General features: G+C 37.3%; 1 protein-coding gene across 3 annotated transcripts; it reads right to left on the bottom strand.

The window, feature by feature from the left end:
* Positions 1-26,685, bottom strand: zbtb41 (zinc finger and BTB domain containing 41). 3 transcript variants are annotated; one of them, XM_020511547.2, is made up of 11 exons: positions 26,557-26,685; positions 17,932-19,241; positions 17,167-17,374; positions 16,015-16,084; positions 15,723-15,870; positions 13,794-13,923; positions 12,768-12,863; positions 10,366-10,472; positions 9,867-9,972; positions 6,992-7,080; positions 1-4,758 (listed from the first exon to the last, which is right to left on the bottom strand). In XM_020511547.2, the coding sequence occupies exons 2-11, from the start codon at positions 19,061-19,063 to the stop codon at positions 4,106-4,108; spliced, it is 2,739 nt and encodes a 912-aa protein (XP_020367136.1). In that variant the 5' UTR covers positions 19,064-19,241; positions 26,557-26,685; the 3' UTR covers positions 1-4,105. The 3 variants fall into 3 exon arrangements, with proteins under 3 accessions (XP_020367136.1, XP_048458206.1, XP_048458207.1); XM_048602249.1 differs by having other exon boundaries at positions 1-4,779; XM_048602250.1 differs by lacking the exon at positions 26,557-26,685 and adding an exon at positions 26,221-26,346 and having other exon boundaries at positions 1-4,779.

The following is a 26,685-nucleotide window of genomic DNA, read 5'->3' on the forward strand; positions in this document are numbered from 1 at the left end:
TTAAAATAAAATAATTATTTATTGTGACACACAACAAATGGCAGAGAAAAGAGTCATAATCTATCACTTTTGCAACTTAACCAAACTCTTTAAAAATCCCCAAAACACATACATTCACAATTAAGACCAACAAAAGATAAATGGTTTTACATTGATATTGTGGGTGGAATAGAAATACAAACAAGAAAACATTCAGAAGATCAGAAGTCCACATCACAAGAGTGGGTTAATTTGTCTCACTGTTCCTTTTGCTTTTTAGCACTGATAGCACACTGTGGTCTGTAATAGTTGTTCTTTATTTCAATAGTTGATCCAGTGGATCTCAATCTTTTATTATAATTCCCTCCTTTAAACTCCCTTGGTATTCTTGTTTTTCCACTCACATGCATGGGAGTGGTGGGGTGGTGACAGAGAAGAGAGAGATGCTTTCAGTTCACAGCCTCTGAATGTCTCTGGCTGCCCTGCAGCTACAGATTTGTATCAAACAGCAGCTCACCCAGTCCAGGGGATATCATATAGTCGCTCCTCAACTCAAAGAATAATGGCGCTGTCTTGAAGTATCCATCTCAAGGCTTCAAAAAGTGACTGTCTTTTACAGTCAAAAATGTGCACCACTTTATTATTCTAATTTGCACAACTTTTGTAGTGTTTCAGCTGTATAACAATCCAGTTTCCATTTCTGCTAATAGGCCAAAAATGAAAAATATCTGGTCCCATACAAAGTACACAAAATCAGGTTCTAAACAAAGTGTCTATTTCTGAAATCCTTCCTGCTAGCTTTCCTAACAAATACCATGAGTGAACGCAAATATTTGTAAATTTTAATTAATATTTAAATTTTCCTTTAAAATGCAGCATAATTAATTAACTGGATTTTGCAGTGTCTGGATTCCATATAGGCCACCAACTTCTGCAGGGCACATGTGAACTAGAGTGCATAAATTCATTACTCCTGAGGGTCAGCTACTTCAAATCCCAAGGGCCCCATGTGGATTTTGGGCTAATTGCTCATTAATAGCAAATTCAGATGGGAGCACTCAAATTTGCAAATACTTAAATTAAAATGGAAATATTTTATATGAAATCTTTTAAAATATCTGATATATCTTGTCAAAAGGTAGTGTTGTCTTTTAGTTAAATTTCACATCATTTAAACACTCTTTAATATCTGATTTAATATATTTCTGAGTGTTTACGTATTTCATTTTGGAAAAAAAATGTGCAATAAAAAGCTGAATTTCCAGTATCTTCTTTTTATTGCAGCAGTCTTCTCTTGTTTCTGGGGTGCAATAACTAAACTGTGCCCTCCCCCACCTGCTGTTATCGCCCAAACATGCCTGCGCTGTTGAATCTCACTACAACCCAGGGACAGAGAAAATCCTTCCTCAAGGCCACTGAAACTTCTGCCACTAGAACTGCACTATACGCAGACATTTGTTCTATGTCTATGGCAAGCCCTACTGCTGCATGCAAAATTCCAGTCATTATTTCTTCAAGACATATTTCCTATATGCAAATACAATTTTATTCACAGAGTTGCAAATTTCTTTTTAAACTAAAGTGCATTGTGCATGCATTCTTAAGACACTATATTTCATTATCTAAAATATTTGTTTTGTTTCCACAATAGCTTTCACTATTTCCTAATTTCATTCTTAAAACATCTTTATTAAGCAAGGAAATTTAAAACATTGCATTGGTTTTGTAATGCAGAGGTTAGTTAGATTCAGTTCAATTTAACAATAAGTTATAACAGGTAACTTTACAATTGAAACTATTGTCTAGTATGTTTTTCAATTGGAAAAACTCTGGAATGTCTGCACCTTCAAGATATTTTAAGCATTTGCATCTTTGCATTTATTTCACAATTTGTAAATATATTAATGATATATCATTTGAAAGTCCATTTTTTTTCCTGTTGTCAGCAAGAGTTACAAAACCCAGTACTGGATGCAAAGCAAATAGTTTTTTTGAGAAAGTTAAATGTTTTAACAAGTCATTTGAAAATTTGTTGCATATATATTGGTCTCTACTTTTGAATCCTGCACATGATGTGCTGAACATTTGCAAGTTATTCATGCACTTGGTGTCTCTGGTGTCAGTCACCCCTTTGAACTTCAAGTTTGAGAAAGGAACAAGTACAGAACACGTGCTCAGCAATGACAGAAATGATTGATAAAAAGTAAAAGAGTATTGTTCATCCTCAGTTTCTGCTGAAATACTGAAGTTCAGAAAAGGCAAATAAGAGGAAATAACTCTGAAACAGACTAACTCCACTTTATAACAGGGAACAAATATTTTCTTGGGTAATACCTTGAACTGACTTCATCAATGTGCTTCAACTGTTTTTAGCGAGGACGATGTAGATGTGGTAATGAAAACCAGGAAACCAGGAAAACTGTCAAATGATCATGAAAAGTTTTACAAGGTTAAATACATAGCATTCATGGGGAAATTATATTCTTTTAAAGACTGAAAACATACTAAGAATACTTCTTAATATGAAATATTACAACCAAGTGACAAACAATATTTAAAATCCTTGTAGGATGTCTCCAAAATATTCTTCCTTTCTTCCACCTGCCACATCAGTTCTCAACTGATGCACAGGTTGTAAGCAGGTTTTATTAATCAGAGGCCCTTTCGTAACCCAGAAACTAATTAGCAAGAAGTCAAATCAGAGACGTCAGTGGCATATATGAGCAATTTTGACCATCAATAAAAGGACAGAACAGGTTCTCATGCATCTGCTTGCGAGGTGCTATTACAACAGACATAAATTTTAGGCATGTACATTTTGCAGAGCCATCCTCAACTCTGCAGGTTGGAAAGGCCTGGTACTCAAGGTGTGTGAAATAAAATCAAAAAAGGTGAATGTTTCACATTTTAGTGTGATAGTTATAATTACTTAAACTAAAATATTAGTGCTCCTGCTATGATGGATTCATCTGTAGGATTTCTTGTCAACATAATTTACTTCTCTGCTAATTGCAGATTAGCTTTTTTTGTGCAGTATGAAATCTCAGCTTTAGAGGCATCATATTTTAGTTTATTTTTAATTACCAGCTAGTTTAATACTGAAATTTCTTATTTCCCATTTACGGGTTATTTAGTTATCTAGCAGTTTCTCACAGTAGAAAAGGTGGCATTTCAATACTATACCAAATACTTGTGTAAGAAAAGTTTTCCATTTTGTTTTCAATGCCACTGAAGCGAATTACAGAAACATGGAATCCCTACAGTGGAGAAAGAGGCCATTTGGCCCACTGAGTCTGCACTGACCCTCAGAGCAGCTCACACAGGCCCTCACGCAGTTGATGTAACTCTACATTTACCATCTCTTTTCTACCTAGCCTACACATCTTTGGATTGTGGGATGAAACTGGTCAAACCCGATGGAAACCCACGCAGACAAAGGGAGAATGTGCAAACTCCACAAAGTCACCCGAAGCTGGAATCAAACCTAGGTCACTGGTGCTGTGAGGCAGCAGTGCTAACCACTCAGCCACTGTGCCACCCAATGAATGCATGTGAAGGCAAGATATTTTCTCAAGTGAAACTTGGGAAACCTACGTCCTTACTAAATTGTTAAGGAATTAGGCATCCTTTTGATTTTTCAAGTAGCATTTTAGAGTTATTGATATTATTTAGTATATAACCATGATTAAAAAAACTGGGTCCAATGCTGAGCCAACTATTCAACCTCCAAGAATGAAGACATGGTCAAACAATAAATATGATCAGTTTAATATTAATTTTCAATATTAATCTTTGGATTTGAATAGGTTAATGTTTAAAATCATTCAAGTCATCTAATAACCACGCTGAAGCATAATTTCAGTTACATACAATACAAGCCTTGCATTGTCACTCAGAAATCAGACTGGAAAGACCTGAAGCAAATGTAAACGTGACAAATACATGTTTTTTTTTTAAAAATACATTATCACATACCCAGGATACCAAAACGTGGATAATTAAAGGAAAGCATTCCAAGATACTACATAATTTGGAATCAATACAAAATTAGTTTTGGCATAAAAGCTCATCATTTACTTTTCTGTGTAAGACAACACCTCCACAGAGGGTGAACTGTTCACTGCAATTAGTGGCCTGCATTGGAAATACTTTGTACTGGTGTACCTGTGTCTAGTCCAAGTAAAGTCCCAAGATATGATTGCTCTCTTGGATCTATAATTTGATCAGCACGAACAGGATGCACAATGTTGGCAGGTTGTGGTGTAAGGGTATACTTCTCTAGAAATGCAAGATCTGTTGCTCTTTGATAATCAGTCTGCTGGTGAGGCTGTTGGGAATGAAGGAGGGTATGAGATTGTGGCGCCAAAGTTGCAGCGTGTTGGACTGCATCAGACTGAACAGTACTATCAGCAATCCGTACTGGCACAAGGGTCACATCTCCATGAACGTTCTGAATTGCCGTTTTGCCATCTCCTTGGTAAACCTTATTTTGATCCAAATATGATTTTGCATTAGTCTCATACATTTTGCTATCTTGTGTAAATAGCAACTGCTGGGATACCATTTTCACTTCAGAAGCAGTCACAATTGACTGTTCTGGAGATTTAGTGCTGTGAACATGATCCATATGATACTTTAGCTTGTCTTTCCTTTTGAATGTTGCGTTGCAATGATGACAGTTGAAGGGACGAGCATCTGAATGAATAACCATGTGTTTTGTTAATGTCTTCTTAATTCGAAATGCTTGGTTACAAACTGGGCATTTATAGGGCTTTTCACCTGTAATAAAGAAAAAGAGACCTTGACCACGTTTTAATTTGAGCCCTAACTGCTTACTTACATGCTTAGATCAATTTGCCATCACTAACCAATTCAACACTATTGTTTTCCAAAAAGGACATCACTATTAGCCTTACAGAACATTTCTGGAATGAAGTATATTGCCAAGCCCAAATCACATCATCTCATTTGTGCAGAATTAGAAGAATTCAATGTAAATTCTCAAGACCTTCATTAAAACCTTGGAGGAACCTAAACTATCCAAAGCAGGGTCAGAAATTTCTCAGGAGTGATTTCTAAGCCTCTGCAAGAGAAAGTAAATTTTTCCATAGATGTTGATGGACATTAAGTTTAATCATTAAATCAGCACCTCAAGACAGGAAAAATATCAATCATTTCAGTTTTTCCAGAATTAGTAACTGGCAGGTATATATTTTGCATTTTGGGCAGTATAAGAACAGCATTATAATGTTAAACAAAACAAAGTTATCGCATCCCTTTGTGAGTTGTGATGCGTTGCATAATAGATTCTATATCATAAATGGGAAGACATTGCAGGTACTTGTCATGGATTTCTGATCTGACTTTACAAATTCTACTGACATTATTCATTGGCAAGGCCTTGGGTAATGCAGATGCATCAAGGCAGATGTTGAATTTGGATTCAGGAAGTACGTGATCCTGAAAGATGCCAAAAGCCTTCATGCATATTTTTTAGAATTCACTGCGATTGGCGTTGTACTATTGAGGGTCAGCAGGAGATTGGGTAGAGTTTGATCAAAGAAAGGGTCCATACATAGAATCATACAATCCCTACAGTGTGGTAACAGGCCATCTGGCCCAACACGTCCAGACCAACTCTCTGAAGAGCATCCCACCCAGATTCACTCTCCCAACCCCCTTAACCCCGCATTTCCCTAACCTACATACCCCTGGACACTATGGGCAATTTCACTAAGTCAACATTTCTGGAAGGTTGAAACCACATCAGTGTGACCAAGAGGATGATGAGGTCTTTATACAAAACACCTTATAATATTTGCAATGTTTCAGCATGACAATTGAAATGGGGTTCCCTAAGAAATTTATTACTTGGCATTAGTCACCCATAATGTATCAGGGCTCTGTCAATATTAGTCTACACTCTCCAGACCAAAGAAATGATCGTAGCCACAGTTAATTCAAAGAAGAGCCACTGGATTGTAATCTATGGTGATTTTAGTTCTGCACTACTCAGCAGAAGTACAATGTTCTGAACAAGGAACTTCAGATCCTAAATTTAATGCTCCATAAACAAAGAGAAAAAGGGAAAAAAGATTGTCACTGGGAACAGTGCCCTGATATATTTAAGAATTCAGGTAACCAAACTAGCAGTTACAGATCACTATAACTGCCATTTTCAAATTACCATTTAAGCAGACAGCTTTCCAGACATGTTAAGAGAACCCATTGAAAGTTCTCATCTACAACAACTATATTTTCTACGAAAGGGAAAGAAAACATTCAAGAAAATCATTATGGGAAATGTAGAAAAATCTATGTTTATGGCATAAATGTCAGAGAAGCTGACAACCAGCTTAGTGTGTGCTGATCAAAATAGCTACAATTATGTTTTCTACTGAATATGTGGCCAGTGTTTAATTAAGGCAGATTGTAATGGTTGTCATCATCAGGTACCAACAATAAGGTGCAAACAATACTCTTGAACAAGTGTCTGTAATGTTATTAACTATAATATAAACTTTAATCTTACCCACAGCAAATGTACAGAATAATGAACTCTTCAGTGACAGAGCTCACTGAGTTAAGGAAGGATGTTGGGAAAGGTGCAGAGAAGATCTGGTGCCAAGGAAGAGATACTTCAGTAATTTGGAGAAGAGAAGAGAAGCTAGGATTGTTGTTCCTAGATCAGAGAAAGTTGAGGTGAGTGTTAATAGAGGTGTTCAAAATTGTGATGGGTTTGATTAGAGGAGATAGTGAGAGATTGTTTCCACTGATAGGAGGGTTAAAGTTTTAGTTTTGAAGAAATTGTTTAAAGAACAAGATGAAAGCAGAGAATTTGATTTTTTAATGTAGCAAATTAAAATCCAGAATGCAGTGCCTGAGAGGATGGTAGAGCAGGTCAAACAATAACTTTCAACAGAAAAGAGATCTACTCAAAAAAACGTGAGACAAAATAAAAATTAAACTGATTTCAGGTTTAATGGATGTCACAAATGTCTTATCAGGATACCTGAATGTGTCCTAAAATGCATATCCAAGCTTGACTTCCCTTTGAATTCTTTTTTGCAAACTTCACATTGGTGAAGAGTAGCTTTGTACCTGTAATCCATAAAGATAAACAAGAGGTGTTTTGTTGTCTTCATTAAAAAGAAATCCTTTAAACTCAATTTAAAACAATTTTAAAAATGTTTCTAAGACATATACAGCATAGATGGAGGCTTTTCAGCCAATCATGCCTGTACTGGTCAACAAAAATTAGATTGCACTAATTCCATCTTCCAGCTCATGGGGATGCAGGTGAACAATTAAATAGCAGAAGTAAACAGGGCTGCTTTCTCAGAAGGAGATGACTGGTGATAGTTTAACCTGAAGGTCACCATGCCTCAGGCAAGAGGAAAAGTTGAGAACAAGAAGAGCCCATCATGGTAACTTCAGCTAGTGTGGCAAATGAACCTGCGCTGTTAGAGTCACTCTTCATCACAAACCAGCCATCCAACCCACTGAGCTAATATCTAACTACTGCATAAATGTTATGAGAGTTTCTAATTCAACCACCCATTCAGGCAGTGAATTCCACTTCCCACCACCCTCTGAGTATAACAATTTTTCCTCAACTTTCCTCTTAGCCTTCTCTCCTCTTATCTTAAATCTATGCCCCTGGTTATTGATCCCTCTTCTAATGGAAAAATCCTTCTTATCCACTTATGCTTCTCATAATATGGTACACCTCTGTCAGGTCCCCTCTCAACCTTCATTGCTGCCAGCCTATCCAAACTTTCCTCATAGCTCAGACTTTTCAACCCAAGCAGCATCCTGATAAATCAACTCTTACCCTCACTACAGCAATCATATCCTTCCTATAATGTGGTGACCAGAACTGTATGCAGTACTCTAGCTGTGGCCAAGCAGCATTTTATACAGTTCCAGCATAACATCTCTACATTTGTATTCTATGCCTCAGCTAATATGCCTCTAGTGACCTTGCCATATTGAGCCCTTGGTATCTAACAGATGTCTCTTTTTTTAACTTCTAACCCTGAACGTAAATTTGCATCAATTTACATATTATTCACATACTACAGTGGACTTGATAGAAGACATATCAACTTCATCCTATTAATGGGAACTATTCAAAACAAGTGTTTTTACATTTTATATTGTTTTGACAAAAGCTTTGAAAATTATCACAGCAATTCTCAATGAATTGCAACAAAAAATTTCTTAGCCATTAAGAATACAAGGTAGCAGTTCAGCACTCTTTGATTTCATTGCATTTTCTGATCACATTGTGCAATTACATGCACCATGTATCTGCTTCATCATCGATTTGCTCAAGGTTTATCCATGTTAGATTCAACACCTTTTACTTAAAGTTGAACTTTCTGTCTGATATCAAGTCTTGGATGAGTTATACCTTCCTTGAGCTCAGGATACCCCAGTCTGGCTCCTATCCAGGAGTAGCCATGTCATAAATTCCATTCCCCTATTAACTGACACAAGCTAAATCAAATTATTTGACTCACCATTAAAAAGACATCTTTTAAGGGCTTTTGTGGTGCTGCGGTAATACTGAACTTTTGAGCCAGGAGGCCCAGGTTCAAGTCCCACCTGAATATGCATAAAGAACAGAGCAGGAAAATTTCCTTCTACTCTTGAACATTATTTATTGGCTTTCACTACAATAGCTTTCTGCTTAATCAGTCAGACTGTTTTATCTGTGCATTGAATTTTTTTTTGCAATTAGAACCATCAGTCATATTTTGAGAAAGCCCTCTATAGATGCACGTAAATAATGTTCATAACCTCAACTTTTCATAGGTTAGGGAAAAAGGTCGATAAGTGACATGGAACTAAATGGCAATCTCGACCATGGTCATCCAGACTCGAAATGTTAGTTTGCTGTCTCTCCATGGATGCTGCCTAACCCACTGTGATTTCCAGCATTTTTTGTTTTCAGTCATGTTGAGTTACATCTCTAGGTAAGGGGATTTCTTTTTACTCTTCAGCTTTCTTGAACAATTTGATTAATAAGCATACTAATGGATTGCCTTCTGATTCAACATTCATTTGAGACAATTATGGACTGTCTAGGACTATGTCAATTCTTTAATTATTTTACAGTATGAACCCATTTTAACTCACCAGCACTTTCTCATAGGCAATTAGGAATGAGCAACAAATGTTGACCTTGGCAGCAATGCCCACATTCCAAGAAATATATTTAAAGAATGCATGAAAATTAATGTACATCATATAAATATGAAAATCTGTGTTTTAAAAGTACTTTGTAATAATGTTATTATTTTAGACATTCATGTTCCATATTCCCTGACAGCAGACAGCCTCAATGAAACAGTCTTCCACACACACAGTCCAGGGAAGATGCCAGTAGGTAAATACTGCAATCTTGTACAGATTGTAATTTATAAGTCCTATGCCTTAACAAAATGAGGGAAAGTTGAAGATGGTCAGTTTGTGGATGAGAACTTTAAAGGTGGAGGGAAGGCAATTATAGGAATTAGTGGAAGTGTCAATATCATCATTTATAGCAGACCACAGAAAGTTACTAAAAGCAGACAGCACATTAGGGCATTTTGCTTGGGATATGGAAAACCAAGAATTAACTAAAAGTTGAGGATAGGATAGGATGGTGGAGAGAGGGATGAAGAAAGAACTTATCAAAATAAATGAAGAAATAGAAGGAAAATGAGACAAGTGGAAAAGGGATTGAAGGGAAGAAGTGCTTTTAGTCAGGAAAAATATATTTAATTATCCGATCATTTGAACAATGCAATTTAAATATCACTGTTTTCTTTCTCCATAATTTAGTACACTGTTATTTCAATGATTAAAAATCACTGAATTAACAGCAGTACTTGACTTACTTCTGCCAGACTTTTTCTCCCAAATGGACACTTCTATAGTGAACACTGAGATGATCCCGACGGCCAAAACACTTTCCACATTCTTCACATTGATGGGCTTTTTCTCCTATGGAGAGAAAGCAAAACAAAAATTGGACATCATGATGTGAAACGGGTTGCTATGAAAACAAAAACTGCATCCTTTCTCCATGAAAAGAGGTTCAATACCAAAGACAAAATAAACATTGTAAAGACAGCAAAATATTCTTGTGGGAAACCACAATAGATGGAGATGTTAAAACAGCTAGTTGATCTATGCGTTAAAGGTTGTCCCTACATGAATTAAATAGGCAATAAAGGAAACAGTTTTATGAATCACATGATTAGTGATGACAGGGACACGGAGTTACAGAAAACCACTCTTCCAGGCAGCCAGCAAAAAACGGTGAAGTGATGCTGGAGCCACTAAGTCATCTATTTCCCATGTGGATAGTGAACTCAAGCTATTTAAATACTTTACCTGAATGAGTCTTTCGGTGTTTCGTGAGATGATCATGGCGAATAAAGGTTTTCCCACATTCTTCGCATTCATATCGCTTGTCATCATGGTGTACGCGGAGATGTAGTCTAGTTATAAGGTGCAAATTTATAAAATATTCAATGATATTTCTTGTCATGCCAATGACTTCATGAACCTTAGTAGCATGTCAGAAGTAAGGAATCAAAATGCTTTTTAGACAAAATCTTGGCAACGATTGCATTTGCTGTTATAATTGAATTTTTATTTACAAAGGTTTTAAGAAAGCTATCAGTTATTCCTGTAATAAGTTTAAGGTAACAGATATCACATGATATAACTGAAAAATAATTGATGCTTTTTTAATAAACATGACAAATATCAGATTTTAGCCAATACCTCTAAATATTCATAGAACACACTCTGATATCATCACACAAGGCCATTAGATAACTAAAAAAGCATGATGATTGGCATGCAAAGCACAAAAATATTCAATACATATTTAAACATGAGAAATACATACATCCTACTACTACACTCTGTCACTCATAATGAGAAGCAAAGATATTGCTAACTTGGTAAATTCTCTCTGTCGATCTCATTCAGTTATTCTAGGACTGATTAGCTAACTTTCACGTTAATTAACAAGAACGCTGAAATACAAAAAGTAAACTAAAACTAAAAACAAGCTATGTGCAAAGTTTAAAATTTTTCAATCATAACTAAGACTTTTAGTATACTGTATTTATGGACAGTTTCTTCTATGGATATATAAACACACACAGAGTTCAATGAGAAATGCAAGTCTCAATTCAGCAATTTCCATTGCTCCTCTGAAAGAGAAGGGATTGATATCAAGGTTTGAGAGAGTAGAAATTAGATCAGGAACCCAGGGTTGCTACAGATCCATGGCAGAATCCCCAGTATGAAGGGAGTGCTGAGGAAGGATAAGGGGCACAAGTCTAGGAGTGTAGAAGCCCAAGGTCTCCATGAACAGCCGAGGATAGCAGTGCCTTGAGAATCTCAATCCCATCTCTCCTGCACATAGACTGTTTCCACGGAGTTGAGCTTAAAAGGGACCGGTGAAAATAACTTTTTAATTTAATAATTTATATATTTAGAACAAAAGGTTTATTTCAGCGATTATTTTAAGTCAAGCCATCAGATGGGAAACCAAATGAAGGAAAAGATGTGATCAACTTTAGTTTTACATCCCACTCAATACTGCTCGCCACTGGTTTTGAACCTGCCTTCTGCAGGGAAGTCAATGTTCCACCTAACCCTGTACATTTTCCAGCAGGAGTTAGGTTAAAATTGCTCCTTTCAGTTTTAAACACTGAGCAGCAAAAGCTAAACTAATATTTCAAGCACTCCCAAATTTATAAATATCATTTTCAACATTAAATATATATGGTGTATCAGAATTCTGAGTCAGAATGCCCAAGAATGGGATAGGGTTAGTATTACATAAAACGAAGAAGAATACAGCATAGGAACAGGCCCTTCTGCCCCCATGTCTGTGCCAATCATGGTACCATTCTAAACTAATCCCAACTGCCTGGACATACTAATGTGTCTGCTTCTAAAACCCCCTGGCAGTGCATTCCAGGCACCTACCACCCTCTGTGTAAAAAAATGTACATTGCACATCTCTCTTAAAATTTTCCCCTCTCGCCTTAAACCAATGCCCCCTAGTTTTTCACATTCCCACCCTGGGAAAAGGACTCCGAATATCCACTCTATCCATCCATCTTATAAGTTTATATACAGGTCATGCCTAATTCGGCTCAAAGGTATGAATATCTGTAGGAAACCTGAATGGCACAGAATCAATGCACTGTGGCAGCTCCCTAGCTATCTAACATAAACATTTCTGTTTTCACAGTTTGTATCCATTGTGGTTGATTAGATTGGTTGTGTAATGCAATGCTGGCTCATTTTCACTTGCCTCCAAGGTGTATTTGCAGCATGAATGCAGTTTATTTACTGATTTCTTGGTCAGAAATTGTTTGCATTACACAAATAATAATGAGAAAGAGGAGAAAATATATTTTAAAAACAGTAACAAACATGATAAATTATCTTGAAACAATATTTAATGTTCGGTCTAAGACCCAGAGTGCTTCACAGGACACATTTCAAACAAAAAATTGATTGTCATCTATGTTAACATAATGCTGATTGGAAAAAAAAAGCCTTAATTTGTTTGCGATCTAGGAACCCAGGTATATTGTTTTAGTGGACAGCAAATAACAGATGAACAGAAGAAATGCAGAATGGATGATTTTTCTGGAGTTTTGTTCAATTACATGTAGAAATTGCATTTAGAAAGTGATTAGGGATCAGTAATAGATTTTACAGAGCCAAATGACAGGATTTTTCTTACACCTGCATGTTCTTACCTGTATGAGCTACCATGACGGAAACTCTGTCCACAAATGCTGCACAAATGTGGCTTTTCCCCACTATGGATACGAAGGTGTTCTTTTAATGTAGTTCTGTTCAATTTTTTTAAAAAATAAGAAATAAATAAATTTAAGATTCCTTAATATGTATTCTGTTGTCTTTTGCTCTTTTCACTGCTGAAGATGGGAGGAAGGAATATTTCTGTCATTACCTTGTTTGTGAACAATATATCTCAGAAACCAGTGGATGGATTTCAACAAAACTGCATAGCTAGAATATAGCCCAAAGAAGAACTAATTAGTGTTTTTGTGATGATCTGGGTTCTGGATGTATTTAAAGGATTTATTAACCTTAGGGGATAGGACAAAAAAAAACTTATATTTTTAAAAAGTGTGTTACTTTATCAAAAATTATGATGATTGTTTTAATATATTGTAGTTTGTGAAGCTATGACAGAATATGTCAAAATTGTTCAATAGTGAGCTGAATTTTCAGTGTAGGTTGGTGGATGCGAATGGGCTTGAAGCCTTCTCAGCAAGATGAAAGTTCTTAATAAAAACTGATTTTTTTTTTTTAAAATGCTCTGTTGTTACACAGAGCAAGATCAGGAAGTCTCAATGAAGAGCTGTGTAATTGTAATAATGTTGAATTACAACATTTACAATCACAATTACAATATTGGCAGAGGTAGGGTCTCTGAGTATCCTCTTCACTTGTTTCATGATTTATCAATGATTTCCCAAATTACGGGCATAGATTTCAAACTCACTTGAGAAAGAACAAAATAAGATGAATACTTCACCAACATGTATGGTAAATTACATTACTTTTTGAACATCACTATACAGTTAATTGCATCATGAAGGATTAACAAAATACCCTAATGTTAAAGTAGATTCATAAATACTGGGTTTACTTTTTCATTAAATTGTAAAAGTAAAAACTGTAGTCTTTTCTCACTGAACTTAAAAATTGCAACTTCTGGAATTTTGTTTACTTATAATAATCACATATAGTTTTACCTTTCTCTTACTGACTTCCCACAGATAAAGCAAGTCCACTTTCTTTTTCCTCCATGAGTGCATTCAATATGACGCTTAAGGTTCCCAGTGTCGTTAAACTGGCGACCACAAATATCACACGGAAATGGCCCTGAAGTGTGAGAAATAAATTGGTAGCATTAGTTTCAAGTTGTCAGACTTGGATCTGCAAGTCTGCAATTCTGTAACACCAAGTGGTTAAAAAAAACTGTATTAAATTGAACTCCATTCAAATTAGAAAAATGCAACCTGCCCTGACAGAATGATCTAGGTTGTATCTCTGCAGTACATCATGCTTGCACTTTCTTTCCTTGCAGGGAAAGGGACCACAGTTTAACCTTTATTTTGTTGTGGCTGAAAGAAAAGGATGATAAAATAAAAAAGTCTATTTATTATAAACACCAAATGTTTTGCTTCAATATTTTTGAACACTCACTGCTGTCTTAATCATCTTTTGCTCTGTGTTAGGTATTAAATTTGCTATCCAAGGATACCCTGAGAACATCAAATATTTTGTTTTGAATATCTCCTCTAATAACAAAGCTACACTCATTAATTAATATGGTCTGTTAAATATGAACTTCATAATTTAACTTCATAGAAAACAAAGTGGAGAAACTCAACAGATCTGGTAGTACCTGGAGAGAGATACAGATTTAAAGTTTCAAATTCAAACACATTTCTTCAGAACTTGAAGAATCACCAGACCTGACACATTAACTTTCTGTCTCCACAGATGCTGCCATACCTGCTGAGTTTATTCAGTATTTTGTTTTGTTTAATTATAACATCTCTCATCAAATTAGTTAGCAATTTACTCCACAACCTCAAGATCAGATTAAACAGCAGAATAAGTTCAAAGGTTTGAATAGATTACTTCTGTTTCCTTGCACTTATGTTCCTATGGCCGTACGATAAAGGAGAAGGAGATCAAATACAAATCGACATGATTCTTTATAAAGAAAATAACTGGAAATCTGATCTCAGAGAATCAAGTGGTGCAAGTTGGTACATTTAAAAAAAAAGACTGTTTGATAACAGTTGTCGTTTGAGTAGGCAGAAAGAGAAACTGTAGTTTGCTTTAAAGATAACAAAAGTTGCACAAAAGGCCCTAATTGATGATTTTACATGATTGATTACATTCCCACAGATGACTTGCAGCACTGTGTAACCAATGCAAGAGCAGTTCCTTCATTCTTTCTCATATGTTGTCATGGAATCTTTAAAGTCCACCTAAGCAGGCTGACATGACCTTGTCTGAAAACCTAATCTCAAAGATAGCTTCGAAATGCAGCACACATATCTTCACAAAGGTTAGGCTTAGTTTACGTGCTCAAATCCATCAGGGTTAACCTATAATCATCTGCATCATAAGCAAATCTGTCATCAACTAAACCAAGCTCAAAAGTATAATCACAATACAACAGGCTGAAAACTACATAATGTTTGCTAGAATTCATTCTGGATTTCTGAAAATTAGACAAGGATATTAAGCTGTTTTTTGACGTTACACACATGTATGTTTCATATCATTGTTAAATATAAATACAACTACAAGCATTGGTTATTTGAGCCTAGGTATCTTAATTGTTACTTATTAAATGCAAACTGTAAAGTTGTAATACAAAGACTATATTTAATTTCATAAATAGATTGATATACATGGGGCAATCGTTGACCCATAGGTTTAATAATGCCGAAGGATATATTAATTAAAATTAACTTATGAATTCTAAAGATAAGAAGCAGGTGTACAGAGCAAGAGTTCTGTAGGTATCAAATTGTAACAATTAACAAAAAAGAACTTTTAGACTGAACTACAAAACTTGATGGTAAACTTTGAATGAAACAATACTAGGTTCCTGAGCTAATTTTTCATTTAAGGTTTTATCTTGTGGACTTTTCCCATACCCAAATGAAACTTTTCCTGATGTTTAAGTCTTGCAAATCTGGATTTGAAATGTTCTTCACAATAACTACATTTGAATGGTTTGTCTTGTGTGTGAAGGATCCTGTGCTCCTCAAGATGAGGTCTCCTTGTGAAGGTTTTGTTACACACCTATGACCAAATAAAAGCAATAGGGAATCATCACAAAAAGTTCAATACTGCATGACACAAACACAGAAGGGTTAGAGCATTTTATCCCAGTTACTGCTTATGCATGTTAATTTTGAAGCTGGGAGGATAAAGGGAAGAACTTACATCGCACTTCCAGGCTTCACTCTTCTTCTTCTTGGCAGCAAAAAATTCTTGCACATTAGCTGGATGAAACCTGGTGACATTCCCAAACTTAATGAATTAGCATACTGTTGCCATCATAAATGAAAATAAGAATGAAAGCATTCTTAAAAAGCTAAACTATCTTTTTGAAAATTCCTTCCCAGGAAATCTATGTTCTCAATTGCAAATCCTCAACATCGTAAAAGATGCCTAATCGCTACATTTCAGCTTTCCCTCTAATTGTGTTTGGTGTTTTATTTTTTATACATACTATACTTTATTTGGGGAATTACAAGAAGTACGTCACTATTTCAGTAATTGATTTGCCTGTGTATCTTACATCTTAGAATAGCAATAGTAAAACTTGGTAAGAAAAAATACAACCTACACACATTATTCAATATTGCCATAAAATGAGGCTATTGATTGCATTATACATTAAAGCGCATTGTACATTCAACAAGTTCTGACAAATACATTTTTATTCTTTTCTGGTGTCTCCTGAATCTTTTGCTGTTTGCTTGCTTCTGAGCATTAACAAGCCAATATTCATTTGCACTGGAAGAGATACCAAAGCAATCGTGCAGTACTGGGGAAGCTCTGCAGTAATGGAGGTAAACAGACATTCTATCTGCCTTCTCACATTGATGTAAAAAAATTTGTGGCACTTTTTCTAGGTAGGCCAGTGTCCTTGCCAGTATTTATGTCTCAATGAATATTGCTGAAAGATTATCTGGTCATTTTCATATTACTGCTTCAGAAAGGTGACTGTACAAATTAGCTTCCATGTTTCCTACATCAAAACTTGTACCTACACCACAAAAATTAGTTTATTGGCTGTAAAGTGCTAAAGACATTGATGAAAGGCTTTATATAAAATCAGAGGGAAGTTTACTGTTATTATTTATTTAGTGATAACTTTATTATTTATTTGGGCATCTTTGTTTTTCTCAAATTGACAAACGTACAATAGCTACATTACAAAACTTTGGTACCAACTCAAAACACATCCAAAAAACAGTAAATACTGTTTCACTTCTGACAATCCAAATATAAAGTAGCTACTAAAAGGCTGCAGAAAACAGACAGGCATACAAATATTTTAACTGGATATTTTCAGCAGTTTACACTTACCTTCTCACATGCTTTGCTAATGTTTTTTTGCTGGCATGTAGCTTGTTACAGAATGGACACTTTTGTTCTTTTCTTTGAATAGCAGCTTGCGCATTATGTTTCTTTCTGTGTGCAGTTAAGTTGGATTTTGTGGAGTAACGCTGACTACAAATATCACACTCAAAAGGTTTTTCTCCAGTATGCACACGAGTGTGGCATTCATATTTTCCTATAAAATCCAAAATGCAATTAAGAAAGTCAGGATTCAAGATTAAGACACAAAAAGCCTGCAGGAAATAACTGGATTATGACAGTGTGTGTAAATACATCCAACATAAAGCAGCACAGTGCGCAGCACATAGCTTTCACTCTCAACAGCCCCTACTGTCGAAAGCTTTTGATCTCAGATATGCCATTACCAGGAGACTCAGATACTTCTTCACAATAAAACAGAAGGAGGCAAGAGCTTGGAGAAAAGAGACCAAATAATTAGTCAACAAATCAAACAGGAAATAAAACTGCGAAAGCCTATGCTTTCGTAACCAGTCTTTTAGCCAGAGAATGGAGCACAAAGGGAAAATCACAGAAATTTGTATTCTAATTATGATTAATCAAACATTTAATATTGTAAAATGGAATTACATCTAAATAAGTACAGTGAATCTTTAGTATAAAATATAAAATTATAAACTATTATATTGTTTCCACAAGAGAAGCATATCTTACTGAATGGAAGCAACAGGCAACACAACTGCCCAAAAGACCAGGCATTTTTATCTTACCAACCTATTCGATCAAACGTTTTATCGCATTTGGGACAGTGAAGTGTTTTCTTGCTGCCAGCCTGCGATATGACTGGATCTAATTCCTTGGGAATATTTTGTTCAATTTCATCTGCATCCAGAGGCTCATCCTCATCAGTTTCTTCTTCATTCTCCTCCTCGCCTTCAATTTCTTCCTCCTTTTCCATTTCTTCCTTAAATTTTACTTCAACTCCTTCCATTTCATCTTCACTTTCGATAGCTTCACAATCATCATGTTTCTCTGTGTCACTCCCATTTTTACTGGAAGATTCATCTTCAGAGACATCTGTGACTTTATTGTTACTTTTACATTCAAATTTTGCTGGACACTTACGAGTACGAGTCGACCACCTCCTTGTGGAACGTTCCAACTTTGTTGGATCAGCACTTTCTTGCACGTGCGAATGGTCAGTGTGAGCTTTAGCAATATGGTTTTCTAAGGATTTTTTATAACAGAAACTTTTACTGCAGAAGGTACATACATTTTGTAATTTGGGAGCAGGTTCAAGAGAATTCTTTTCTTCCAAACACTGATTATTTTCAGTGAACAGTTCTGATTGGGTTGACCTGGAGACATTTTCATTACCAGACAACAATTTAACTGCATCTATAATGTCTAGAAACTGCGCTGCTTCCAAAACTGATGGGATGTCATTTTCCTGTATAAAGAATTCAGACGTATACAGGAACTCCAACAAGTGGTGGAAAACATAGTAACTCACATGGTCCAATTGGATACTATCCATGTTTGGGTTTTTGCTTAAACAAGCATAGAAATAACTGCTCCCCACTGCAACAACCACCTTATGGGCACAAAAATGCTTTCCTTCTACCATGATGATTAAGTCACAGAAAGGTGACTGCTTAAGTCGATCATCGTTCATATATTTCAATAGATTTTTGTTATGTACCAGTGATCTCAAATGTATAATTGGTGAGGATGGACCTAAAGGAACATCTATATTATCTGCAACACTTGAAAGGCCCTGAATTGATCTGGGACCACAGCATCGATTTTCAAATTTTGCAGTCTGTAAATCTAAGAAAATGTCTTTGCATTGGGTTCCCATTAAACTTGAACTAGTTTTATAAGAACTGTCAATGTTCTGAGACATGATGTTTATGAAAACTGCAGCAGCTGTGTAACTTTTCTCAGTTTGTTGACAGACATTGGAACAAAAGTACAGAACAAAAATATCTTCTTTCAATGTAAGGTATCCTTGTAGCTTTTTTTGATATTAGATGATTTCATTTTGCAAAATCTTCTTCGTATAGTCATGATATTCATCAGGCCTGCAAGAAAATCACCCAAACACATTATTACAATAAAAAAACATGCTTTAGCAGTATTTGTCAGAAAGGCTCATGCAATAAGTGAATGCTACAAAAAATACTGGTCAACTAAATTAAAAGGAAATGTGCTTATGCCAAGTTGGCAACTGGTGTAATTTTGAGATCACTAGCTAATCCTGTCTCATAGTAAATGATTCTTTAGGACATAGTGATTATACTATGATTGAATTTCAGACTTAGTTTGAGGGTTAGAAGTATGTGCCAGAAACTATTGTCTTAAACTAAATCAAATTGAAGAAACAGGAAGACAGAGTTGGCTAGGAAAATGTATTAAAAATGAAAACAGTAGATAAGAAAAGCAGACATTTAAAATATATCTTAATTCTCAACAAAGATATATTCCACTGAGAAGGAAAAACCACATGCCGGTTACACAAATCATCCATTGCCAACTCAAAAAATTAAAGATAGCATTTGAGGGTCTCCTGTGATGCAGTGGCAGTGTCGCTAACTCTGGATCAAGGAGGCCTAGGTTCAAGCCCCACCTGCTCCAGAGGCGAGTAATAACATTTCTGAACAGGTTGATGAGAAACGAAGAGTCATACAATGTTGCAAATATGAGTGGTAGTCTGGAGGATTGCCAATTTTTTTTTAGAAACCAGCAAAGGATGACTTTTAAAAGGGAGAAAGTAGATTATGGAAGTATTTTTTTAAGCCGACACATATGGGTACATAAAAAGGAAGAGAGCAGCTAAAATAAATATTGTTCCCTTAGAGAATGAGACTCAGGAAGTAACATGAAACAAGGAAATTTTGGAGAATTTTAACAAATATTCTGTATCTGCCTTCGTGGCAGAAGGCACAAAGCATCCCAGAACAGCACAAACTCAATATGCAAATGTGAGGAATTTAAAGTAATGATTCCTACAGAAAAGGATTAGGCAAACTAATGGAGAAGCGATGGCCTTAGTGGTATTATTGCTGGACTGTTAATCCAGAGACAGGTACTGTTCTGGGGAACTGGGTTTGAATCTTGCCACAGCAGAGGGTGGAATTTGAATTCACTAAGTATCTGGAATCAAGCATGAATTGATTGTCAGAAAAACCTACCTGATTTATTAATGCGCCTTACAGAAGGAAACTCCTTACCTGGCCTGGCCTACATGTGATTCCAGATAGACAGTAATGTGGTTGACTCTTAATTGCAATTAGGGATGGGTAATAAATGCTGGCCTAAGCAGTGACACTGTCATCCCCTGAATGAATTTAAAAAACTAATAGAACTAAAGGGTTTTAAAAGAAGAGGATGCACTGGTTATAAACTTCCATAAAGCTCACTGTGGGAAAAAAACAATGAAACACTATTATTTAAGAGAGACAGAAAAGAAGCAATGGCCTAGTTAATCAAACATCTGCCAGCTAGAAATACTGGAATCCATTATTCAGCAAGTACCAGCAGTATGTTCAGAAATTTATACTTATAATCAGAGCCAACGATGATTTCCTTTGCAGAAAACTAACCATCTCTGAACGAGCTTTTTGAGGATTTAGTAAACATGACGGATGAAGAGGAACCGCTTGATAGAACGTATTTACATGTGGTATATAAAAAAGTTACTGCACAAAATAGTGCTGGGATTATATATTAGCTTGGGTAAACAATTGCCCATCTTGCTGAAAAGTGAGCTGAATTAAATTGGTTATTTTCAGGTTGGCAAACTGTCACTAGTGGGTGCTGTGGATCAGCGCTGGGTGATTTACAATCTGACTTGGATGAAGGAACTGAGTTACTGGAGTCAAATTTGCTGACAATACAAAGGCAGGGTGAGAAAACAAGTGGTAAAGAGAACAACTGGAAGAGGAAGTGGTGGAGGTGGGTACAACTACAACATTTAAAAGGAATCTGGATGGATATATGAATAGAAAGGCTTTACAGGGATATGGGCCAAATGTTGGCAAATGGGACTAGGTCAGATTGGCACGCCTGGTTGGCTGTACAAATTGGACCAAAGGGTCTGTTTCTGTGCTATGTAACTCTATAACTCTAAGATTCTGCATTTTTCACTTTTAATTGTTCGTTAAGTTTTTGTTCTTTATTTCAATTTATTTCAGAGATTTTGCTAGTTTGAATTGAATTAGCTTTATTGTCACATGGACTGAAATGAGTACAGTAACAAGTTCTTCAGTACAAGCTCGAAGGAAAAAAAATAGAAAAATAAAGAAATAAGAAGTCCAGCATTACAGATTTTAAGAATAAGTTAGAAAATAGAGAAAATAAAAGTTCAGATTAACAGTTCTTCCAACTCAGTAATTCAGCCTTTAGAGATAACAAGGTGTAGAGCTGGATGAACACAGCAGGCCAAGCAGCATCATAGGAGCAGGAAGGCTGACGTTTCGGGCCTAGACCCTTCATCAGAAATGGGGGAGGACGGACAGGTCAAGGGGGCGGGATGAGGTCAGTATGTAGGAAATGGGGGTGCGGCTTGAGGTGGGAGGAGGGGATAGGTAGGAAACTACTAACGTCATCCCGTCCTCCGTGGACTGACCTATCTCCTCCCTACCTCCCCACCTACACTCACCTTTACTGGCTCCATCCCCGCCTCTTTGACCTGTTGTTTCCTCTCCACCTATCTTCTCCTCTATCCATCTTCTATCCGCCTCCCCTTCTCTCCCTATTTATTTCAGAACCCCCTTCCCCTCCCCCATTTCTGATGAAGGATCTAGGCCTGAAACATCAGCCTTCCTGCTCAGCCTGCTGTGTTCATCCAGCTCTACACCTTGTTATCTCAGATTCTCCAGCATCTGCAGTTCCTACTATCTCTGATACAAATTCAGCCTTTAGAGCTGTTTGGGGTAGAGAATTCCAAATTTTCAAGACCCCAACAGAAGAAATTCTTCCTCATTTTCATCTTAAATGGATGGTACTCTAAAGCTATACCTCTTAGCTCTAGATTCCCACATTAGAGAAACATCTTTCAGCATCTACTCTATCAATTTCCCTAAAAATCTTCTATACTTCAATATGATCATCTTTCATTCTTCTAAACTGCAATGACTAGTCCAACCCGTCCATGCCGAACATACTCTGGAAGTAAACTAGTCCCACCTGCCTGCTCCTGGCCCATATCCCTCCAATCCGTTCCCATTCATGTATCTATCCAAACGTCTCTTAAACATTGTAATTGTAACCACATCCACCACTTCCTCAGAAAGTTCATTCCACAAGCGAACCATCCTCTGCATAAATAATTTGCCGCATGTCTTTTCGAAAATCTCTCTCCTCTCATCTTAAAAACATGCCCATTAGTCTTGAAATCCCCCATCCTCGGAGAAAGACAACTACCATTAAGCCTATCTATACCTCTTATTTTTTATAGACTTCTATCAGGTCACCTCTCATCCTCCTATGCTCCAGGTGAAAAAAGTCCCAGTCTATCCAGCCTTTCTTTACAATTCATACCTTCCATACCCAGCAACATCCTGGTAAATCTCTTCTGAACCTTCTCCAGCTTGATAATATCCTTCCTGTAACTGGGCAACCAGAAGTGGACACAGTATTCCAGAAGAGGCCTCACTAATGTCCTGGACAACCTCAACATGACTTCCCAACTTCTATACTCCAAGGACTGAGCAATGAAGGCAAGCATGCCAAATGCCTTTTTAACCACCCTGTCTATGTGTGACACAAGCTTCAAAGAATTATGTACCTGCACTCTTAGGTTCCTCTGTTCTACAACACTTCCCAAAGCCCTACCATTAATTGTATAAGCGCTACCCTTGTTTGTTGTATCAAAATGCAATACATCTCATTTATCCAGATAGAACTCCATCTGCCATTTTTCAGCCCATTGACTCATTTGATCAAGATCCCTTTGTAATCTTAGTAAACCTTCTTCACCATCTACTATGCCACCAATTTTGGTGTAATCCGCAAACTTACTAACCATGCCTTCTATATTCTCATCCAAATCATTTATATAAACAACAAAGAAAAGAGTACCCAGAACCGATCCCTGTGAACACCACTGGTCACAGGCTTCCAGTTAGAAAAGCAACCCTCCACCATCACTCTGTTTCCTGCTCATAAGCCAATTTTGTATCCAATTGGCAAGATCACCTTGAATCCCATGTGACCTAGCTTTACTAATTAGTCTACCATGCAGAATCTTATCAAAGGCTTTACTAACATCCAAATAAACAATGTCTACTGCCCTGCCATCATCAATCTTTTTGGTAACTTCCTCAAAAAACTCAATCAAGTTTGAGAGACACAAGTTTCCTCGCACAAAACCATAACGACTATCCCAAATCAATTTTTGCCCCTCTAAATGTCCATAAATCCTATCTTTTATAATGACCTCCAACAATTAACCCACGACCGAAGACAGACTCACAAGTACAGTTCCCGTGTTTCTCCTTACAACCTTTCTTAAGCAAAAGTTCAACATTAGCCACCCTCCAGTCATCAGGCACCTTACCCATAGTTATAGATGATGCAAATATTTCTGCAAGGGGTCTCATAATTTCATCCCTTACTTCCCACAACATGCGAATCAATCTGATAAAATATCTCTTTCCTTGGGCAAGAAGCCAAAAACTGTATACAGTACTGCAATAACAAGGTGTAGAGCTGGATGAACACAGCAGGCCAAGCAGCATCAGAGGAGCAGGCGTACTGCAGTTAGAGTAAAAATGCAAATTGTATTTATTTGTTGACAAACATAATGAAATAACGTATGTTGAACAGTGCAGGGTTGGTTATGAGTGGATCCAAATAAAACCCACAAATCAAAAATACCACATTCAAAAGAATTTAGTTAGTTCATTAATTTTTCACAATAGTTTTCTGACAAGAATTAATCCACCATATAAAATTTAGGGAAGTTATAGCTTTTAAACTGTTTCCTATGGTAAATAGTAAAGTAAATAAAAATTAAGTTTGAAAGTTCTATAATATATTACAGTGTCAAGCCCATATACCGATGATAGGATTCCTGGCATCTCTGTACAAACTTATAATTTGCAGCATTTTCTGTTTTTACCAACTGCAGATCTGGCAGCAATTGTGGAGACAGAAACAGAGCTAACATTTCAGGACTGATTATTCATCGGAACCAGTTCTGATGAAAAGATCTTCAACCTGAAAGGTTAACCATTTCTCTCCACTCCGATTTCAGCCAGATCTGCTGACTTTGTCTAGTATTTTGGTATTATTTTGAATTTTCAAAATTGAACCTGAAGTATGTTGCTTTTTCTGAAATTAATAGGTTGTACTCTGAAACAAATGGAGGATCAAGCATAAACTAAGCAATCAATAGAAACACTGAAATCTCACTGAAGGCTACCTCAATCCAGTTTGGTGGGATTATTCTCATAACTGAGACCACAAATAAGACCTTAGAGTAGACTGGGGCTGGCAGTAAATTGTGACCTACAGATGCCAATCTAGTTTGGACCTTAACCAAGTGGTAATACATCACAAACACCTAGCAAATCAACAGACCAGGCCATTCAGCCATACAAAGCCCAACCATGTCCTCACCCAATACCCAGGAATGTGCATTTCAAGGAAGAAGAATGCCTGATAGTACCCAGACATAAACTGTGTTCAATTTTCCTCTCCAAGGCTTTACAGTAGATTTGTAGCTCGCATTGTGGATGTCGTGTTTGGTTGGCTCGCCAAGCTGGTTCGTTGTTTTTCCGCAGACGTTTCATTACCCTGCTGGGTAACATCATCAGTGCAGCCTCTGATGAAGCGCCATTGTGTTTTCCCGCCTGTTATTTAACCTCTGCAGTCTGTTGAGCTGGACGACCTCACTTCCAGTTTTCCTTCGCAGTGGAGTGTATATGGGGTTGAGCTCTATGTGTTTGTTGATGGCTTTCTTCGTGGAGTACCAGGCTTCTAGGAATTCCCGTGCTTGTCTCTGCTTTGCTTCTCCCAGGTTCTTGGTGTTGTCGGATAAGGAGAACCATCAATTCGACTGGGACAACACCAAGATCCTGGGACAAGCAAAGCAGAGACAAGCATGGGAATTCCTAGATGAATCGTCTGCGGCAAAACAACGAACGAGATCAGTGAGCCAACCAACCACAATTTCCCCTTCCTAAATGAACAGATTGCAGTAATTACTCCTTGGCTAAGTAAATACATTTATTTCCATCTCTCTGAACATACATTTAGATCTTCCTCAGCACAGACTGTACTGAAGACCAACAAACAGATGGGCTTGCCCATTAGATCAAAATATCAATTATAACATCAAAGCCCAGAATCAGGCATCATCCAGAACAATGCATCCTAAATTCATTTTAAAAATTACTGTTTAAAACTGAGGTGCTGCTCAACCAGGAGTCACGAGGTTGATCAATAAATAGGAGTCAAGCAAGTTAGGCCAGAATTACAGACGATCTCAATTTACACAGGGTAGAAAGACAAAGATCGGCCAGGAGTGAATTAGGATAGTCAAAGTAGATGGGTTTCAGCAGAAAGATGAGCTTAAGCATGGCTGGAGTCATTATAGAGTGGAAATAGCTGAGCAATGTATCTGAGGCCAAGTTTGGAGTCATGGATGTCACCAAGATCATGAACAATTGGTTCAGTCTCAGACAAAATGCCAAGAAGAGGGATGGAGTCAGCAACCTTCTTATAATCTCTCCAAATAGAACAAGTTTTGCACAAACCCACCGTCAGTACAGAATTGGGTTATGGATCTCCCCCTCTCATTTCCGCTATCAGTCAGACCTTTCAACCCCCACACGCCCCCAACAGATTCACATCAAGGTCAGAAAGCAGGTCGCTTGCCCACTAAGACCAGCAAGCCCAAGCTCAATAAGTCATGATATGAAAACCATCATGATGCTGCTTGGCCTGCTGTGTTCATCCAGCCCTGCACCTTGTTGTCTCGGATTCTCCAGCATCTGCAGTTCCTACTATCTCTGATTCATATGAAAACCATAGGCTGGTTGTCAAAGCCCCTACCTCTGAAGGGCCCAGCCAGACAGACATTGTCCCGCAATGGGTCCCACCAAATGAGGAGAACTCTCTCAGGCTGCCAACTCCTCATCTGGACCCCAAACTGGGTCCACTGCACCCAGGTGACACTAGAGGGCCAAGGGACATAACGCCACCCAACCTCCTCCCGGACTACAGTGCAGGAATCAGTAAAGGAACGGACCCAACAAGGGCCCTGTCTCCCCGGAGCCCCTTTCCCACTGCCCAGCACTCCGCAGTAAGCCCCTCTCCCATTGGTTGCCCTGCCAAGCCCGGACCCCAACCCTCGCGCTCCCCTCTGTCTGTTTTTTCAAATTTTCAAACCTTTGTTTCCGCTCGCGGCCAAACTCGGAGAAGGCCGGACGTCCGCACATGCGCAACGGCCGGCGGCCGGGCCACGCACCACACACATGCGTAGTAGCGGTCGGCCGGCGGCCGGGCCTCTTGTCCCCT

Source organism: Rhincodon typus, chromosome 10, assembly GCF_021869965.1.
Source record: "Rhincodon typus isolate 14 chromosome 10, sRhiTyp1.1, whole genome shotgun sequence".
In the NCBI taxonomy this organism is placed as follows: domain Eukaryota; kingdom Metazoa; phylum Chordata; class Chondrichthyes; order Orectolobiformes; family Rhincodontidae; genus Rhincodon; species Rhincodon typus.

Coding starts and splice junctions, on each gene's coding strand:
- zbtb41 (XM_048602249.1), bottom strand. CDS start 19,063: ATGTCTCAGAACATTGACAGTTCTTATAAAACTAGTTCAAGTTTAATG. Junction 16,085..17,166: donor TTAGCAAAGCATGTGAGAAG/GTAAGTGTAAAC, acceptor GAATGTCACCAG/GTTTCATCCAGCTAATGTGC. Junction 12,864..13,793: donor GGGAAGTCAGTAAGAGAAAG/GTAAAACTATAT, acceptor AAAATTGAACAG/AACTACATTAAAAGAACACC.